A 20,789-nucleotide genomic window follows, 5' to 3' on the forward strand; every position below is an offset into this window, starting at 1 on the left:
GCCATGTTCAATCTTAGTTGCAGGGAGCAGAGCCCACCATCCCTTGTGAGACTCGAGGAATCGAACTGGCAACCTTGTGGTTCAGAGCCCACTGGCCCATGTGGGAATCGAACCGGCAGCCTTCAGAGTTAGGTGCATGGAGCTCTAACCACCTGAGCCACCGGGCCAGCCCCTTGTATGTTTAATTTATGAGGAACTGCCAAACTGTTTTCAGTAGTAGCTGTACCATTTTACATTCTCACCAGTTATACCTACTGGTTCCAGTTTTTCCACATTCTTGCCTTGGAATTTTGCTTTTTTGATAATAGCCACCCTAATGAGTGCAGAGTATTAAATTTGCATTTCCCTAATGATTAGCGATGTTACACATCTTTCCATGTGCTGATTGCCCATTTGTATATCATTTTTGGAGAAATGTTATTCATGTCGTTATTCATCAATTTTTAAATTGTGTTTATTTTTTGGTTAAGTTGTATGTAGTTCATTTATTCTGGACACTAGATCCTTATGCAATACATGATTTGCAATTTTTTTCTCCTATTCTGTGGGCTGCCTTTTTATTCTGTTGACGTTGTCCTTTGATGTACAAAAGTTTTTAATGTTGATGAAGTTCAATTTATATATTTTTTGTTTGTTTTTATTGCCTGTGGTTTTGGTCTTATATCCAAGAAATCACTCTAAATCCAACGTCATGAAGCATTTCCTCTGTTTTGTTCTAAGTTTTACACTAAGTAAAAAGAAAGGGCTGAAGAATCAATTGTGAATAGTATCAGCTAGATGAAGACTTGAAGTGAAACACATTATTCTGGGGGGAAAAAAAATCAATATTAAAAATAAAAAAGGTAGAGAAATTTATTGCCATTTAAAATTATAAATATCACTCAGATGAAGCAGACCACAAACAAATCATTAAGTTGACATTAAAATATATTCTTTGACCAGATTTGGTTATTAAGACACTTCTACAACTAATCAGTGTAATTTGGTATCAACATTTGTGGTTATTTTTAAAGGCCTGTAAAAGGGTGTCTTGTGATTGTCCATCATAAATAAATAATAATAGATATCACATTATAAATTAATTGATGGATTGCATGTTTGACTTCGTATAATGTTCTAGAAAAATCCTAGTTTCTCCACCATATTTAATAAACATCAAATTAGATATTCCTGTTGTGTTGCATTTGCCAAAATGAGCTCAATATGTAGAATCTGTTTGTTCTATATACGGCAAGTAGCATCCATTCAAAATATGGAACCCCCTGCACAAAACCAACATGAGAACGTTTTACTGAAGCACTTGTTAATATGGCTGTAAAATATTTTTAATTTTCCTAACATATAGCATTTACTTTCAAAAGATTAGTCCCTTTACCTACAGTTTTCCATAAGCCTCCTTTGTAGCCTGAAAAGAAAAATGACACTCCCTCACCCAACCCCCCACCAGCTATTATTTCTTTAGAGTAGGGGTCAGAAAACTTTTTCCACAAAGGGCAAGACAGTAAATATTTTAGGCTTTGTAGCCGTTTCACCTACTCAGCTCTGCTGATATACTGCAAAAAACCCACTGCGGACAATAGGAAATGAGTGGGTGTGGCTGCATAGGACCCAAGGTGACAGTGTGCCAGTCCTTGATTTCATATAAAATATATAGCAAGATAAACAGTAACTGAGAGTCTAAAAGAAAGGTATACAGTTTGTTTCTTTTCGAGTCCTTTAGGTAAAGCATCATGGAATACCTGGAAAGCATTCTCTCCTTTAAATATATCTATCTACAGTTTCATTCTTTTCTTACCCTGAGATATTTATTCAGAAAGGGTAATGTGGAGTCTAGTACATGAAACATCTTCGGAGATACCGAGTACTTAACCAGAAAGTGAGGTTACTTCTAGTGTTTTAAGACGCCCCGCTGCCAAGCGATAAAGACTCTCGGATAACAAGCCAGTGCCTGTGACCTGCCGCCGAGGTCCGAGGTCCGAGTGTTAGAGGACGATGAGTTCTCCCTGGCAGTGAGGGCAGCAATTCAAAGTGATGTTTTCATATCTAGTATAGGGATGGAATCGGCCAATATTTTTCTTTGTAGCAAGGAGGGCAGTTGGTGAAGACTCAGAGAATGGATCATCAGGCGAGTTGTCTGTACAGGTAACCGGGTCCAAAATGCGTAGCACCTAAGGAAAGAAAGAAGTAATGTCAGATGTATGCAGTAAATGCCCTTGGTTTTATTGATGGACACCATGCTCTCAAATTCTTCTGCTCTCACCTTCCCTACTCTGTCTCCTTTTCTGAGACTCACAACAGGAGGAACTCTTTGGTTGAAAAAATTCTCCAAGTAAGGCTGAGGATAACATGGTAACTCTGGCTCATAGTTCCTGTTTCTCATGTTCCTATTCTCCCAACCATGGTATGGTTCAAAGGAGGTAGGCACTGCCACTGGACAGGAACCTTGCGGAACGGTGGTTCCATAAGCCAAGGGAAAGAAAGACGGAGCAGTCAGTTGTACCAGATGCTGCTGGCAGCAACTGTAAGGCAGTGACGCGATTTCCCCAGAAAGAGAATAGAAAAGGAGAACAGAAAGGAGAAAGATGATGATGAGTTTAGTTTTAGGTACTGATTGATTTAGTAAATAGCTGAATACCTACTATTTGCAAAGGATGATGCCCGCCCTTGAGGAAACATAAGACAGTCCCCACCCCTAAAAAGCTTATAGTTTGGTAGATGGAGAATCAGACAATTACAATTTGACATGTTAATGAGCTGTAATAAGTGTATGTACAAAATGCAACGGAAGCCGGAAGGTAGGAACATCTAGGTTTGCCAGTGAGATTCAGCAAAGGCTGATTCTTAAAGGTAGAAAGGTGCTGGAAGGACAGTCGAAGCAGAAGGAAAACAATGTACAGAGGCGTGAGCTGTGGTGGCATGTGGGTAGAATAGAAGTGGTTAACTGCTGGAATGTGAGTTGAATGTGCTTGTTGGAGGGACACCTGGGAAATGATCCTTGAGAAGGGAAGATGGAGTAAAGATTATGAAAATCCTGTACAATATGAAAGAACTCAGATTCAGTAATAAGACTGGGCCTGTGGGAACAGGAGTACCAAGATAAATGAACTGGTATTTTTTGGGGGGCTGGCACTTTTGAAATAACTCTCTGGCAGTAGAAGATGGCCTAGAGGCAGGTGAAAACCAAGACAGGGATATTGATGAGGCGGCCATTGGCAATAGTTGAGGCTGGAGGTCAGTGTTTGAACTTGGGAGAGGGGATAAATTAGAAGGAACTGATAGGATGTGTAAAATCAACAGGATTGGGGGATGAAGGAAATAATAAGAATGATAGTTACCATTCTTAAAGGTAGAGAAATTATAAAGGTGAGAAATTATACTGGAATCTCCTATGGGCTTTATCTGCATTGTTCTATCGAATCCTCAAAACATCCCTGCGTAGTAGGTATAGTTCACTAAGATAGGTAGTACAGGAGAACAAGCAGGTTACTTTTCTGTTTTCCTTTTTAGTACAGGGGAGAATACAACTGCAAAACCAAGGAGAAAAGAAGTAGTAGTTCTATTTTTAGCTGTCTGTGGGACAAACGTGGAGATATCCAGCGACATAGGTCTTCTGAGCTCAGAAATATGGTGTCAGTTGAATTCTTCAGGTTACCCGAGAGAAGGACAAGGGACAAAGGCACTTAAGACTGGAGTGTAGGCAAGCTATGGCAGGAAGAGAAGCCAGGAGGGAGCTGATGAGATGAAGGGAAAAATGTAGGAACCAAAGGAATAACAATTATGATGTGATCAAGGAACGGGGGTAATCAGAAGGAAGGAGTCAGAGCTGGAGAGAAAAGAAGCTGAGGTCACAGATCACGGAGAGGTGCTGAGCTGAAGATCTTAAGGGCGGAGCAGTTCTAGTTACTAACAAAGCCTAAGCTGACACAGGGATTGGATACTGAAGTGTAATGGAGGCGAACGTGGTCGTGGTCACAGAACTACGAGCCCGTAGTATTTGACACGTCGCCTACATGAATTCACCCAGGATTGTAGGTACCAGGTCTGCACTATCTGATTCTGCAGTATTTGGCACATTCGCAAATTAACAAATAATTTCTTAGAAGTAATCTATTATCTACCCATGGTTACTAAATTAAAAATTCTACATAGTTTGCCTATCAAAATGAGCTCAAGAAATGGATTACCAATGATTCAGCAGCTAAAAACTAGGCCCTTTCAAAACAATTACATTTTACTCCTTAAGAACAGGGTAATAATGTTCAAGAAAATCAAAGCTCAGCGGAGGAAATCAGTTTCCCATCAGCACGAGAATCAGACCCCTTCCTGTCTGACTCACAGTGCCAACCACTCGGCATTAGCACACGCCACCCTGCCATACGAGGACAGCATTAGAAGTTCCACGGATCACAAAGCAATATTTTACCGTTTCAGCCATTTTTTCTGCTGGGGTGCTGCAGAATTCAACTGCTGGTGGGGTCTTTTTTTGACCATTAGTGCCAACATTTCCCAGAAGACGAGAATTTATGGCTTTTGCCAGGCTGTGATTTGTCAGTGCTAGTTCTGCTGTGGTGTGAGGCTGGGTGCAGGGGCAGTAGGTTTTCTCTCTCCCCCACTGCAGGCAGACCAAGAGCTCCTCCAGTAACCTGCACGGAACACACATGAACACTGAACGTCAGTAAGAGGATCAAACAGACAAATCAGGACGACTACGTGATTGAGAAATGTATTTCTGAAATCGTGTATCTTTCTCCCATCTTTCTTTCGGAGTTCAATAAATCAGAAAGTCTGATAAAATAAGTTAGACTACAGAAAGCACTTACCAATTTATTAGGTTACTATCTGGAAATCACTCAACAGAGTTTTTTTCATTCAGATGTTTTTCATTCTCCCATTAAAGTATTGATAAAACATACTATATTGTAAATACACTACAAATATACTACCCATTTAGTAGTACAGAACTACGGATTTGATTTGTGCGTCTCTTGAGATAGTCATATATGGTATTTCTTTTTTAGTGCATTACATCAATTGACTTTTGAATGATATATCAACCTGAAAGTCCTGGGCTAAAACCTACTGAGATGTGAAGTATAAACCTTTTTATAGTCATGCGCCATTCAACGACGAGGGTACCCTTTGAGAAGTGTGTCGTTAGGTGTTTGTCATTGTGTAAACATCACCGAGTCACTTATAGACACCTAGGTGGTCCAGCCTACTGCACACCTAGGCCAGGTGGAGCCCGCTGCTCCTGGGCGACAAGCCTGTACAGCAGGTCACTGCACAAAACAACACGAGATTAGATCCAGCACAAGAGAAAAAGCCATCAGGAGACACGAGACGTAACACGGCACACTGTCTTACAGCAAACTTTTTATACGTGCAAAGGGTACACTCTAAAATAATGATAAAAAGTGTAGTAAAGACATGAACCAGTAACACAGTCATTTATGATCATTATTAAGCATATAGACTGCACATAATTGTACGTGCTGTGCTTTTATGCGACTGGCGGCGCAGTAAGTTTGTTTTCACCAGCATCATCACAGTGAGTAATGCATTTTGCTACCATCTCACTAGGTGATAGGAATGTTTCAGCTCCATTATCATTTTAGGGGACCCCCATAGGTCTGCCACTGACCAAGATGTCTTTAGGCAGTACGTGACTGTACATTGTTAGATTTGATTTACTAAAACTCTGATCAGGATTTTTGCATCTATGTTCATGAGCGATAATAGTCTGTCGTTTTCTTGCAATGTCTCTGTCTGGTTTTGTTATCAAGATAATGCTGGCCTCACACAATGAGTTGGAAATTGTTCCCTACTCCTCTATTTTCTAGAAGAGTTTTTGTAAATTTGGTTTTATTTCTTCCTTAGATGTTGGCTAGTATTCACCAGTAATCCCATCTAGGCCTGGAGTTTCCTTTACTGGAAGGTTTTTAACTATAAATACAATCGTGTTAATAGGTTACACCTATTCAGGTTATCTGTTCTTGAGTACCCTTTGGTAGTTTGTGTCTTTTAAGGAATTTGTCCATTTCATTTAAGTTGTTGAATTTATTGGCACATAATTGTTCATAATATCCCCTTGTTATCTTTTTTATGTCTACAGACTCTGTAGTGTACCCCCCTCCTTCTCATTCTTGATATTGATGCTGTGTATCTTTTTGTTTTTTCCCTGATTATACTGAGGTTTCTTAAATTTATCTTTTCAAAGAACCAGCATTCGGCTTTCTATTTCATTTATTTCAACTCTCGTCCTTATTATTTTTTCCTTTTGCTCAATTTGTTCTTTGTGTTTCTTAAGGAGGAAGCTTAGATGACTGATGAGATCTTTCTTCGTTTCTAAAATAAGCATTGAAAGTTATAAATATCCCTCTAAATACCACTTTAGTTGCCTCCCAGAAAATCTGATTTTTTTGATATATTGTGTTTTCATTCTTCCAATTTCCTGTATGATTTCCTCTTTGGCCCTTACTGACTTGATTTGCAATAAAACAATTATACAAAAGTACAAAGCATTTTTAAGGAAGACCATCAATTTTGATAGATCTGGAGCATATGGACTTGAAAATAAGCTCTAATACTGTAGCATGGTCCTCAAAAAGAGATCTTTTCAAAGGAAAGACAGGCACACTTTTTGGCTTCTACCAAAAGTTATACAAAAGGGCTACGAATATAACCAAAAACGACTTTTAAATCCAGAGATTTCTTCTATTATAGATATAACTAATTCTCTCCCCAGTGAAGAAGGTATGAAGCATATCTTCAATTTTTTTTTTATTCTTCCTCTCTCTCCTGATCATCTATTTTGAAGTGCTACTCGAAGTATATGCTCAGTAAGTTATTAAACATAGAAACACTCAAGAACTGTCGTCATAACACAAACTGCATGAGAAAGGAGAAGAGTTCAAAGTGTAGACAAGTGCCATACTTCTGGGTAGCGCTCATTTCCAGCCGGAGCTGCTCCCGTTCACTCAGGAGATCCTGTATTGCGCTCTGTGCGTCACGGTGCTGACGCTGCAAAACCGCTCTGGAGTTGGTCAACTCGTCCGCCATAACCCTGGAAGGGATCCAAATCTCACATTACACCCTCTGACAATAACAGTACAAAGAGTCAATGTACTACCTTTGCGACTGTTACCTTCAAAAGCTTACAAAGAAGATTTAACATAGTCAACTTACTTCTGTTTTTAAATCTGCACTAAGAAGCATCCAAAATGTTTATGAGCTGAGAACTCATTAAAGGGATCCGATTAAAATATTCATTTACAAAATGAAAAAGGAAACGGTTCTTTCACGTTCCTTATATGGTGACTTTTGGAATGTACCTCAGTCTTACTCCAGATTTATCAAATTTTGGAAAAAAACTAATACTAATGTGTTAAATACAGAAAATTTTAGAGGGAAACAAAAATGTGTTATTTTCCTACTATCCAATTACCTCTTTGCTATAAGAAAAATATTAAAATAATATAGAAAGGCTTCTATAAAAGGAAAACTAAGTCTTTCCTCCTGTCCGGCATCCCATCCTTCTTTTACATGTAACCAAGACTCATATACATTTTTCCAGAAAAAAATAATTTTGTATATTAAAAACAAAAGAATGTTAAAAATAAATACATCCATTTTACTTACAAAAAAAGGGATTATTTAATACAAACATTTTTATATTTTGCTGTTTTTCACCTAATAGTTTATCTTGGTGAGTTTTTCATATTAGCACATATAGAGCTATCTCATGCCCTTTAAAAAACAACAACAATGAAAGCTTTGTGTTTTCTTCTGATTGGATGTACTGAAATTTATTTAACTGGTCCCTATGGATGGAACGGAAGCAAAATTTTAAGTATATTTATTTAGCTGAAAATCTTAAAACTAAAATTAAAAGTCTCAGACCATAGCAACCACTGAATTCCTTAATATGAAAACAATTTTGACATTGAATGATTACACCAACTAAAATATCAAAAAGTATAATTTTTACTGTCCTTAGAATGTTACTATTAGTTTTGATCAGGATGTTAAAAAAGTTACGTTGCAATAACCTGTAAAACATGCATCACTTGCCTCTGAAGCAGTTCAATGAGAATTAACTTAATTAATGTTCATTGTAAGAAAATACACAGTAAGCTCATTTCTCCAAGGAGCATCCAATACTAGCATAATCAGAAAATAAATTAAGGACTTTAAGAGAGTTGTCAGTTACTAGAAAGTATCACAGATATTAAGACATGAAGAAACACTTTCCTGAAAACTTACTCACCACAATCAGTGATTCATAAAGTACAGCCTGGAATTTTGGTATTTTGTGAGAAATCTCCAGATGACGGAATTTAAATCCACAGTCATTAAGCATATTATGTGTGAAGCACTTGGCTAAGCACGGGACATAAGACAGATGGCTAACACCCAGACCTCGTTCCCCAGTAACTCAATGCTGGGAGCAGGAGGAGGGGATGAATAGACAAAGAATCATAATGTACAGCCGAGGTTCCCAACTATCAGTGTGTCCCTCGGCCTGGACTGGAGCCCTGGGGTTGCCACCTCTGTTGGAGAGAAGCCTCATCCAGTGTGCCATACAGATGTACCATTTTCTCTGTGCGTGGAGAGAAAGGGTGGGGAAACTCTATTATATAGTTACATACTATGAGGACAGAGCACAAATGATAAATAATATTATCTCACGGAGTGGCAATGATATTTGATAGAAGACGGGGAAAATAATTTGGATTTTTGTAATTTTAGTATTTCCTAGGTGTCTGAGTTTACAGTTTTGTTTTGGTATTAAATACTGGAGTAGGAGTGACTTGTGCGATCGAGTCATAACCTAGAACTGCGGAATGAGGGAGGGTCCTTATGGTATCACTTCTCCAGTCAGGGAGACTGTGTGACCAGCACAGACGCAGAGTTCGCAGCTTGAGTAATACAGGAAGTACGTTAACAACCTGAGTCAGAACTTTTACACTACAATCTACTTTCTTGTGTTACGGGTCAAAAATCTGACAGAGCAAAACTGGAAAATGAAATACCATTGAAAATAGGAAATACCTGCTCGCGAGGAATTTACTTCGCCACACATCACACTGTATGGACATGCGCTCCAACTGCTCGGCAAGTTGAGCTGTGTTTCGACCTAGGGCTTCGTTTTCTAGAATAAGCTGATTTTTCTCACGGGCTAGACGTTCAAAGTGATACTGAAGGTCGTCCCCAACAGAAGCCACCAGCAACTTTTTTAACTCACGATTCACCTAGAAGGCAAATGACCAAAATAACAAGCTTATGTGAAGCTCAGTGACTTCACTGTGGCAAAATGAACAGAAGAGAAACTTCCGTGGGATTTGGACCTCCATGACTTAAAGCGTACATCCACGAGGGATATTAAATATTTAAGTTTCAGAATGTACATGTACTAACCATATTTATCTCGATCTTTGTATTTGTAGCCCATGTGGTTATAGATTGAGCCTCTTATAATAAGAATAGCAATATTATCATAAAAATTACAAACTGCTTCCAGTCAACACTTAAAGGTAAAATACTAGAAAACAAAATCAATAAGTTTTGTTAAAAAATATGAAAGAAAATGTTTTATGTGTTTTTTTAAATCTTATTCAACATTTAAAAATTAATTTCTTTGTGCCCTAGGATTTTCACCTTTAAGAATTTAAGCAAAGGAAGCTATTCAGGATATCCACAGGCACATTTTTTACACTGTTATTAAAAACGCAAAAAATTAAAATATAAATGTCCAATAGATTTTGGTATATGGTGCAGCCACTGAAGAACAGTTGCTATTAATAATACTGTTGTAATAGAATATCCTGACATAAAAAAATTAATAACTTAAAAAGGTGGGTTATAAGACAAAAAATGAACTCAATATATGTAATTATGCAGTTATACCTGGATGCTATGATTACAGGTGGTATTATTTTCGTTGTTTTCTGTATTTTCCGCTATGTTTACAAAACAATACGTACTTCTACATTTAGAAATTAGTTATTTAAAAAAAAAAAAAAAGAAATTAGTTATTTAAAACTGCACTGAAATATATTTGGGTAAGAACCATCAACATGGTGCCACAAAGACTAACATCTAGCAAAACGTCTAGTCTAATAGGGAAACGAAGAGGAGGGGAAGGCAGTGGTTACTAAAGTGTAGAGTAAGGAGACACAGTCGAGCACTAAACGTCGTTTTCCATTGACAGTGACGATAGGAATACTTACCCCACCATTCTCTTTATTCCAAGTATTGGGCACACATAGGCAGAAATACTTGGAATTTATGGATCCTTAAAACGGGTTGCTAACGAGTCCATTTCAAAGGCTGACTTGGTCAATGTTTGGGCTAGAAGTTTATAACTGTAACCTCCTTTAACTCACACTTCTATCTTCAACTTGGTTTAGAGGACAAGTTCCCAACATACTCGTATACTAGTTCTACCAGAGGCCCTGAGAGAGAATGTGAAATTTAAGAGGAAGCACTTTAGATGACAAGCTATAGTGAATGACAACTATTTTCCCAAGAGGAATTGTAATTTTCCAACACGCAGGCTTAGAAGGGCTGGTGTAAAGAGCAGTCTGCATTAAAGCTACTGAAGCAGTTCTTACCTCTGTCTGTACTCGGAGCTGGTTCGAAAGACCTTCTTTGTCCTGTAGTAACCTCCTTTCAGAGTTCTTGAACTTTTCCAGTACATTCTTCACCTCTGATCGTTCCTTCCTAGCTTCTACACCTCCCTCAGACTGACCGAGGAATTCTCCTTTATGATGGCCTAGAGGCTTAACCTTTGCATTTTTGTCGGGGACAACGTGGGTTATAGCAGCTTTGGGAACTAATATTCTTACAGCTTCGACTTCCACTGCTTTCTCAGTGAGTATCTTCCCCAGCTGAAGAACTCCTGGGCTCTCTGACGTAATTGCTTTCTTTCGTGGACTCTGACGGACGTGATGCTTTATGGGTTGGATTCCAGAGGTAACTTCAGACTTAGGGGGTTCCTCAGTTTCCATTCCATCTCCTGCTCCCCGGATTGGGGCTGCAGTAAGGGTGGCTGAAAAAGGGGAAACGAAACAAGCTATTCACTGAAACGAAATGCCAGGAAAATGCCAAGACATGCTTTACCCTACATTCAGGATTACGGGCACTAAAAAGAATGGGAGAAGTTCAGAGTAAAAAGTAACTTTCAAAACAATTGTGTCAAAAAAAGATGAACAAGGTCCTACAGGATCCAGCTTCCCTTAAGTAAATGGTTTCTCTATTGGTAGAAAATGCGCGATTTGGAATCAGGGTATTTGGTTCTGACTTCTACTTGCTAGTATGACCGTAGGGAAATAACTGAACCCTCCATGAATCGCAGTTTCCTAATCTGCAAAATGGAGATACTAGTTAACAACTGTGCTGCAGGGCTGTGTAAGAAAGAACACAACACACTATGATCAAGCACCTGACACCCTGTAGACACTCAATAATGTTGGCTCAATACAAAAATACGTCTCAGTTACATATATGCATATTTGAAACCATCTACCTCAAAATACATTCTTCTGTTTTGTAAACTCAAAGAATGCTTTGCGCAAACTAACCAACCAGACTATTCCATACTCTCTCTTCTAGGCATCTAATCACGCCTTTATTCTGTGCTACTTCTTATTTTCTTAAGTGGTTTCTCTTGCCACTCATTGTGATTCTAAGTTATCCCTAACAAGTCAGCTTCAAAGCCACGCTTTAAATTAAATCTTCCCAGTTGTTCTGGCCACTTTTTAAGGGTTTTGTGCTGGCTAACCTCACTGTCCCCACGACTCTGATAAGCACACTAAGGGCAGGCATTATGCCCCAAACACGTGGAAGGAACATGGTGTTATAGAAACGATAGGAACGGTGGGACCAGCCAGGTCTGGAGTTTGAATTCCATCTCCACCCTTACTACCGGTACAGACCTGGACAAAACCCTGCAATGACCTTAGCTCCGGTTTTAACTTCGATGTAAGTTCATGAGGGTAGGGATGATATGTCTCTTGCTTACCACTGTATTCTTAGTAAAGGGTCTTGCACCTAGCAGATTCTGTATCTGATAAACAATGCTAACAAGGGGAGGGTAAAAGATGAATATATGGAACAAGGTTCTAATGATACACTTCGAGGGGTCACAGCCAACAAACGTGCTGCTGGGTGCCGAATACTGGCCATTGCATAAGGTAGTGGGGACCTCTATGCTCGAGGAACTTACTATTGAATTTTGGAGACAGGAAATACCTGGAAAAAGATAATATTTATTATAGGGTAATATATAGTAAGTATGCAGTAAGTGGCACAAAAATATTTCTGTAGAAAGGTTAATTAAAAACAGTCATGGACTATTGATCAGTCGTTACTGAATTTATTACTATCTAGCCAAATCATGTATACATATGTATATGAGTATATGATTATGTTATATATTTTATATATACATCTTCAAAACCAAAGACAGGAAACAGAATTCCTAGTTTTGGGTTTTTTTTAAAGCTAAAGTATGTCCTTAGTCTCAGTTACTATTAGATATCAGCATCATATCTTGATCAACTAAATGTTTATTATTATTAAATATTAATCATGTTTTGCTGTAACCCATGCATTTAGGAGAGCAATCAATTTAGTAAGAGCAATAATAAGGTTTTATTAAAATTAGATAATTCTTAAGGATTTCTGAAGCACAGAGCCATATTAAAAGAGGGATAACACAATGTATAAATATTTCAAATTCAAGAAAAGACTGCTGTCACCTTGGTTCCTGGATCCTAGCTCTAGAAAGAGAATTTACCAGCCAAGAACTAAAGGAAATGGTAAGCTTGCTCAGGATAATGTTAAGAAAATAGCTATGAAAAAATTACCTGTCAAGTTGTTTTATAGCAAAGGAAATACCTAACAAGAATATTTTCCTTAGGCTTATTTAGTATGTTTCTACATTTTAATAAGCTTATTTTTCTTCTTCCAAAGGTATTAAGAAAAAATTACCTACATTCTCATCACTCTAAAATAACTTTTGATTACTTCAAATTTCTTCAATATTCTTTTATACTTACAATCATAATTAACTTTATAAGTATATTTTTCTGTTTTGCTTCAGTCTTCATATTATTCATTTTAATGACTACAATATTCCTTCAAGTTAATATAGCATTATTAGATTTTAATTATGATTCTATTGTTGGATATTTACTCTTTCCAGTTTTTCACTATAATAACGCTTTAGTGAATACTTTTATACCTACAGGTTTTTCTCAACTCTGAATTATTTCTTTTGAATCAGCTCCCTGGAATAGAATTAATGTGCCCCGTAAAGATCTGCATTGTCAAACTGCCTCACAAAATAACTCTACCAACGTATCAATAGGTCCATTACTTATGTCATTGTTTAGTTTTATGTTTTTGCATGCTCAGGACCTATGATTTAATACAATACTTCAAAGTAAATAAGAATACATGGAAAGTGTGTAGAATGGTGTTTGGCACAGTAAGCACTCATTAAATGTTAGCTCTTATTGCTTTTACTATTATTCTTTTAAAAAATCCCTAATACACTTTGGATCTTAAGGGGAGAAAACTTAATTAATGTCATAAAATATAATTCTGGCTTTTATTCTTTTATGCTAAAGTCATTCAAAGTTATATCACTAGACTTTACGACTATTTTTTCATTTAAAAGATTTTGGGGGGAATTTTTCCTATGTATATAGTAATGTACTCAGAATCCTAAGTTATGTTAGTTAGACAGCAAGTGGAAAGACAGAGGGGTGTAATTAATATGGACTACTTCAAAAAACATTTTAGATTAAAAAGGATATTGTCATTTATATAATAAGTGTTAACTAAAACATCCCTTGGGCCTTAGAGCTGACTCTATTTTCAAAAAAGATGAACAAAATAATTCTTCAGAAAGTGAAATAAAGGGTTTGGTATCTTAGTTCATGCTGTAGTACAGAGCACTGAGAAGGAAAATTTCCACTGTAGTGTTTTAAAAATAAAGGCCCGTTCCCATGTCCTAAAAATCTGGTTTTAAGTTTGTCTAACTAATGCAAATTTAATTTTATCACTAAGATATTCTGGCAGTTAAGAAGTAATGTAGAATTATGAATTAACTACAGATTGAGCCATTAATGGATATTTAACAGAAATCTCTTTTCAAAAAACTTTGCCATAAAATTCCAATCAAGAGATTCAACCCACTTGGTTCAAGCTAAATTTACCCTTAACTTTATTTAAACTGTTGTACTTACTCAAGCATTTATGAATACCGAAGTCGTACTGTATATCACATGGCCGCTCCCTCCCTGTAACTTCTAGCTAATGTACAGGGGCAAGAAGGCAAGTGGGAGTCAGGGCTGGACATCTTCTCAGCTAGTAACTTCCCTTTCGTAACTCTACTTTTCCTTGTGACTCACACAGAAACCTTTATTACATATGCACCAGGCACAATCCAGGGCACATTCATGAGCGATGACCTTCTCTCAAGTGGGAAGACAATGATCAATGGTACCAGCTCCACGATTATGAGCAATGCTTAGTAAGTAAAGCAAAACATCAACCCCTGTTCTTCTCCACTTTTTGAAGGGAACCAACCATCCAAATTCTTGTAATGTAGGTCAAATAACGAGAAGAATAGAATTCTTTTTGCAATTTGGGCTAATACATGGCTCAAGGGGGATTCAGTTAGTGTTCTCTATTATCAAGCTGATTGCCACGGTTCTCGGGAGGCCTGAGGGCTGTCATGTGCCACGCCCTGTTCTAGAAGACTAAGGCAAAAAGAATATGATTCGACACTGTCATGTAAATCTACAAAGACAGACACTCTAAGTCAGCAGGATGGCACAGGAGAAAGAACACCAGCCTCTGAGTCCAAATAACTGAAGTCCCTACTACCACCCTGTGTAACCCTGGGCAAGTCAGTTAACCTGCCCCTCCTCTCATTTCTTCATGTTTTCAGAATAATGCAAATGCCAGAGTATTTTAAAATAATTTTTCTCGCACACTAGACTGTTGGGAGTTCTCAGGGCAGGGAATGCCTCCCAGTCTTTGTATCATTAGCTTAATGAAATGGTGCTTGGTAATTGTAATTGCTTACTGAGGTTCATCAATGTTAACACGTTCCCTAGAAGATTTCATTTTAACATCCAATAACTAACTCATTTACAAATGGCTTAAATTTTTTTCCTCTACACTAAATCATTAGTTAATAACTCAGTAATAGTTTGTTCTGAAATAAACTTTTCAGAACACATGCAGACTCAGCTATAAAACAGGTAAGCAAATTAGGGATCGCTACGTGGTAATTTTATCAATATTCTTTTACATGTCACCAACATCACTTAATAAAGTTTAGTTAGTTATTATTAAATTAGAAAAATATGTTACAGATATTGGACTTAAGAGTTAGGCCCATATTTAGCGATATGGAATCCAAACATTGTTTTTTGTCTGAGGCTCCATGAATCAAGAGTTCCCTGGTCAAATGAGTGTAGGCAATGTATCTCTGAAGCTTCACAGTGTCCATTCGTATATTAAGGGCTCTGAGAGGTCCTGTAGATTATAATCTCTCCTTTAATCCAGCATCTCCCAAATTTATTTGCCCATGGAATCCTTCTTCACCTAATACCTATTATTCCACAGAACTAGTATTAAAGTTAGACTATTTTATGGAATTATAAATACTTAAATGCCTTAGACTTTCCTATTTGGTCCACTTTCACTAATACCTTTAATTTTAGTATTATTTCTAAGAAAAGTTCTGGATTGAAATTCTAATTTTCTAATCGTTCCTATCTAGTGCATGTTTCCCTTTCAAAAACAGCTCTAACAGCAAGGACACATCCCTCTAATAACAAGACTGCTTGAACATCCGCTGAGAGGAAGTTCTGTCATTGCGAACCAATCTTGCTTCTCTTCTGAGGCAGTTACAGGAAGTGCAGACAACTGACAAATGTCAACCATGTAATACAAGTACCTTTTGTTCACTAATGACAGTTAACATTATATTAAGTAGGAACAGGACGAATAGCTGAATCATCTACCTTACTGGAAAAGGAAGATCAAATGAAATAACGTTATGTGAAAATGCATTATAACTCTAATATTCATTACAAACAAGTAATAAAACAAAAATAATTACATTTCACAGAGGACTTGCAATAACTAACTTTGAATCACTAATGATAACATTATATTTGGTTTTTGTTTTTTGCTAAGGACTACGCTAACTACTTTTACATTAGTCACCATTTAATTGCTCTAATTTCCCATTAATCCCCAGTTTATTTCTTTCCTTACAGTCTGTGGTTTGCTTATTCTAATATTCTAAAAGTCGCATAGTTGATTTAAATTCAATTAAATATTTATTGGCATGATCTTCTCGTTAGCTGACCCCCCTTTACAGAGTTTGCTGTTGGAGGTCACCTGCTGCAAAGCTGGCTTCGAGAAAATAGTTTCCCATCTCTCACTGACAGCCCCAACCTCAAGAACTCACTCTATTCCAGAAAATCCTGAATTAGGAGGAGTGCATTTTGGGATATGCTGAGATTGTAACCTTTGTCTAAGTGAAGATGGTCAGTAGGCAGCAGCTGTAAGGGTCTAAATCCAAGGGAAGAGAGACAGAGAGAGATTTGCAAGTCATTCTAATACACAATAACCAAAGCCCCGAGAGTCAGAGAGAAAGAGGGTTGAAAAACAATATTCAAAAGATAAACCCGAAGAAGAGGATGAAAAAGAAACAGAGAAACCACAGCAAGAACCGTGATGTCCAATAGAACTGTCTGCAACGCTGGAAATGTTGTATCTGGACTTTCTAACACAGTAGCCACCAGGCACATGTGGCCACTGAGCACCTGAAGTGTGGCTAGGGGCACTGAGAAGCTGAATTTTTAATTTTAAGAACATTAATTTAAACTCAAATAGACACTTGTTGTTAGAGCACTGGACAGTGATGTCTATAGAGAAAGCTGAAAGTGAGCGTGATGTCATGGACGTCAAGGAACGATGGTATTTCAAAGGGTGGGAGTGATCAACAGTGTGAAGTGTTACAGAGAGGACAAGCAAGGCAGGACTAAAAAGTAATTGGAGTTGGCAAGTGTTTCGAGTTGAATTGTATGCCCCCCAAATCTTCATATGTGTAAGTCTTGATCCTCCACACCTGAGAACGTGACCTTATTGGGAAACAAGGTCACTGCAGACATAACTAGTGAAGATGAGATCATACTAGAGTAGGATGGCCTTCCAACCCAATGATTGATGTCCTCATGAAAAGGAGAAATTGGGACACAGAGACACACACAGGGAGAATGCCATGAGAACATAAAGGATCAGGGGTGATCAAGACAAGGAATCCCCAAATTTGCCAGCAAACCACCAGAAACTAGGGGACAGGCTTGGAACAGATCTTCCCCTGGTGCCCTCACAGGGAGCACAGCTCTGCCAACACCTAGATCTTGGACTTCTCGCCTCCGGAACTGTGATACAAATTTCTTTTGGTAAAGCCACCAGTTTGTGACACTTCGATACAGCAGCCCTGAGCACCAATGCGGCAGGAAAGAGCTCTTTACACCAGCTGGTTGTGGGTCCCTCTTCTTGCTTAACCTTCCCGTAGAGAACACAGCTGTAAAACCTTGCCTTCACACCAGATGTTTAACAGTAGTCATCTAACAAGCACCGCTGAATGTTACCCCTCAGTTGTACGCACCCGAAGTACTGAAATGTAAGCCCTGCATCACAAAAACAAACACGACGAGGTCTGAAACACAGACGATTCCCCAGGGCTCGATGAGAGTTACTTACCTGGCTCAAACACTCCTTCGTCCTCCTGTCATAAATGTCCTATTTCAAAAACGATTCTCATCAAAAGAAGATGACTTACCTTTAGTTTCTAAACTCTCAAGAGTAGTCATTTTTAACCAGTGAAAATGCACCGCAAGGCCTCTACTGAAAAAAACCTAAAAATGTAAAACAGGAAACAAATGAATCCCATATAAACACGTTCACAAGTTCCTATAATGTAAGCATGACATTCTACTTGCTTCTGTAACGTGCCTTTAGAAAGGGCGTGTCCCTCCTCCCTTTTATAACCGGGGACATTGTTATATGTCTCCCGAATGTCTCAAAAAGAATGAGGGGTGGTTGACTTTCCAGTTTCTGTCGCTAAAGCGCCGAGCGTGTGTCCTGGTTTTCGTTCCGAGGTAGCCCTGAAGCTACCGTCGGGGCTTCTGTGTCACTGACATGGCAACAGGAATAAGGAACTGGAGTAGTTGCTTCCTGAGGACACGCTGCCACTGAACGGCTCGCCAAGTGGACCAGAGGGGGTGCAGTCTCGGTGTGTGCCACGTCTAGGTGTGTGGGGGTGCAGTCTAGGTGTGTGCCACGTCTAGGTGTGTGGGGGTGCAGTCTCGGTGTGTGCCACGTCTAGGTGTGTGGGGGTGCAGTCTAGGTGTGTGCCACGTCTAGGTGTGTGGGGGTGCAGTCTAGGTGTGTGCCACGTCTAGGTGTCTGGGGGTGCAGTCTCGGTGTGTGCCACGTCTAGGTGTCTGGGGGTGCAGTCTCGGTGTGTGCCACGTCTAGGTGTCTGGGGGTGCAGTCTCGGTGTGTGCCACGTCTAGGTGTCTGGGGGTGCAGTCTCGGTGTGTGCCACGTCTAGGTGTCTGGGGGTGCAGTTTCGGTGTGTGCCACGTCTAGGTGTCTGGGGGTGCAGTCTAGGTGTGTGCCACGTCTAGGTGTGTGGGGGTGCAGTCTCGGTGTGTGCCACGTCTAGGTGTGTGGGGGTGCAGTCTAGGTGTGTGCCACGTCTAGGTGTCTGGGGGTGCAGTCTCGGTGTGTGCCACGTCTAGGTGTCTGGGGGTGCAGTTTCGGTGTGTGCCACGTCTAGGTGTCTGGGGGTGCAGTCTAGGTGTGTGCCACGTCTAGGTGTGTGGGGGTGCAGTCTCGGTGTGTGCCACGTCTAGGTGTCTGGGGGTGCAGTCTAGGTGTGTGCCACGTCTAGGTGTGTGGGGGTGCAGTCTCGGTGTGTGCCACGTCTAGGTGTGTGGGGGTGCAGTCTAGGTGTGTGCCACGTCTAGGTGTCTGGGGGTGCAGTCTCGGTGTGTGCCACGTCTAGGTGTCTGGGGGTGCAGTTTCGGTGTGTGCCACGTCTAGGTGTCTGGGGGTGCAGTCTAGGTGTGTGCCACGTCTAGGTGTGTGGGGGTGCAGTCTCGGTGTGTGCCACGTCTAGGTGTGTGGGGGTGCAGTCTAGGTGTGTGCCACGTCTAGGTGTGTGGGGGTGCAGTCTAGGTGTGTGCCACGTCTAGGTGTGTGGGGGTGCAGTCTCGGTGTGTGCCACGTCTAGGTGTGTGGGGGTGCAGTCTCGGTGTGTGCCACGTCTAGGTGTCTGGGGGTGCAGTCTCGGTGTGTGCCACGTCTAGGTGTCTGGGGGTGCAGTCTAGGTGTGTGCCACGTCTAGGTGTGTGGGGGTGCAGTCTCGGTGTGTGCCACGTCTAGGTGTGTGGGGGTGCAGTCTCGGTGTGTGCCACGTCTAGGTGTCTGGGGGTGCAGTTTCGGTGTGTGCCACGTCTAGGTGTCTGGGGGTGCAGTCTAGGTGTGTGCCACGTCTAGGTGTGTGGGGGTGCAGTCTCGGTGTGTGCCACGTCTAGGTGTCTGGGGGTGCAGTCTAGGTGTGTGCCACGTCTAGGTGTGTGGGGGTGCAGTCTCGGTGTGTGCCACGTCTAGGTGTGTGGGGGTGCAGTCTAGGTGTGTGCCACGTCTAGGTGTGTGGGGGTGCAGTCTCGGTGTGTGCCACGTCTAGGTGTGTGGGGGTGCAGTCTAGGTGTGTGCCACGTCTAGGTGTCTGGGGGTGCAGTCTCGGTGTGTGCCACGTCTAGGTGTGTGGGGGTGCAGTCTCGGTGTGTGCCACGTCTAGGTGTGTGCCGAGCGACAAGCACACCCGACTCGCAGCGCGCTGCCCGGTGGCAAAGCCCACGCGGCCCAGCGCGCGCGGAGTGTGCACGGCCCTGCGGCGCGGCCCGCGATCCGGCGGCGAACGGGGCCAGGACGGCGGGCCCCCGGCCACGTTGACGTCTTAGGAACCGCCACCGCACGGCCACCGGTGTCAGCCCAGAACGGGCGGCCCTGCGTGCCCGCCACAGCCGCACCCTCGCTCAGCAGGCACACTCCTCCCTGCCAACTCGTACGCCGGGGACCAAGCCCGGAGCGGCGCCGGCAGGGGCACAGGCCGCGCCCGGCCGACGAGCCTCCCTGGAACAACGCCTCGCTTCGCCCTCCACGCCCTCCACCCGAAGCGACCGAACCCCGAAGTGGCCCCGAGACCTCGTCCCCGGCGACACTCCCTGCTCGGCCTCACCCCTGGAGCCTCACCCTTCCCGCGCCGGGGGCTTCCCTTCCCAGGGGCTTCGGCCCGCTATCACGGGGCTAACTGCTCCGCGCAGCCTTTCCACTCGGAGCCGACCCGCCCGGCCTTCCCGAGACCAACTTCTCGCTCCCTGACGATCACTTCCGATTGGTTCCGCGGGGTTTCGTTTCCGGGATACGTGTCCAAAGGAAAAAGGTAAACACACTCTGCGGTGCGCTGAAACTCAAGTGTCACGGACCACACGGTGCAGGCTTCAGTAAGTGAAAACTGCACAGATGTCTACTTAAAAATTAACTAGGGAGTCGTTGGCTCCCACCTGCACACAGGCTTGAACTTCCGGGTCACCTGTCACCGCAAACGGAAGTGACGACTCAGGAAGAGGTAGGCGGTGTGCCGTCGCCCTGGGCCACGGCAGCAGGGGGCGGGTCCG

General features: G+C 41.2%; 2 protein-coding genes across 3 annotated transcripts in view; one reads left to right on the forward strand and one right to left on the reverse strand.

Moving 5' to 3' along the window:
* The window catches only part of CCDC181 (coiled-coil domain containing 181), a 21,871-nt gene extending 15,364 nt beyond the window's left edge, over positions 1-6,507 (forward strand). Inside the window, exon 7 of the mRNA XM_081026147.1 lies at positions 4,619-6,507. The gene's annotated coding sequence lies outside the window, so the exon portion shown is untranslated. The remainder of the gene's footprint in view (positions 1-4,618) is intronic.
* BLZF1 (basic leucine zipper nuclear factor 1) overlaps positions 1-20,706 on the reverse strand; it is a 24,238-nt gene extending 3,532 nt beyond the window's left edge. The window contains exons 1-7 of one of the 2 annotated variants that reach the window (XM_081026149.1): positions 20,365-20,706; positions 17,882-17,957; positions 10,614-11,050; positions 9,052-9,251; positions 6,935-7,063; positions 4,424-4,643; positions 74-2,168 (exon numbers count right to left, since the gene is read on the reverse strand). In XM_081026149.1, the coding sequence (XP_080882275.1) occupies positions 1,983-2,168; positions 4,424-4,643; positions 6,935-7,063; positions 9,052-9,251; positions 10,614-11,050; positions 17,882-17,912 (1,203 nt within the window). In that variant the 5' untranslated portion in view covers positions 17,913-17,957; positions 20,365-20,706 and the 3' untranslated portion in view covers positions 74-1,982. Of the gene's footprint in view, positions 1-73; positions 2,169-4,423; positions 4,644-6,934; positions 7,064-9,051; positions 9,252-10,613; positions 11,051-17,881; positions 17,958-20,350 lie in introns of both variants that reach the window. The other variant, XM_081026150.1, reaches the window with a different exon arrangement.
* Between the last annotated feature and the right edge of the window lie 83 nt (positions 20,707-20,789).

This window comes from Rhinolophus hipposideros (assembly GCF_964194185.1).
Source record: "Rhinolophus hipposideros genome assembly, chromosome: 19".
Taxonomy (NCBI): Eukaryota; Metazoa; Chordata; class Mammalia; order Chiroptera; family Rhinolophidae; genus Rhinolophus; species Rhinolophus hipposideros.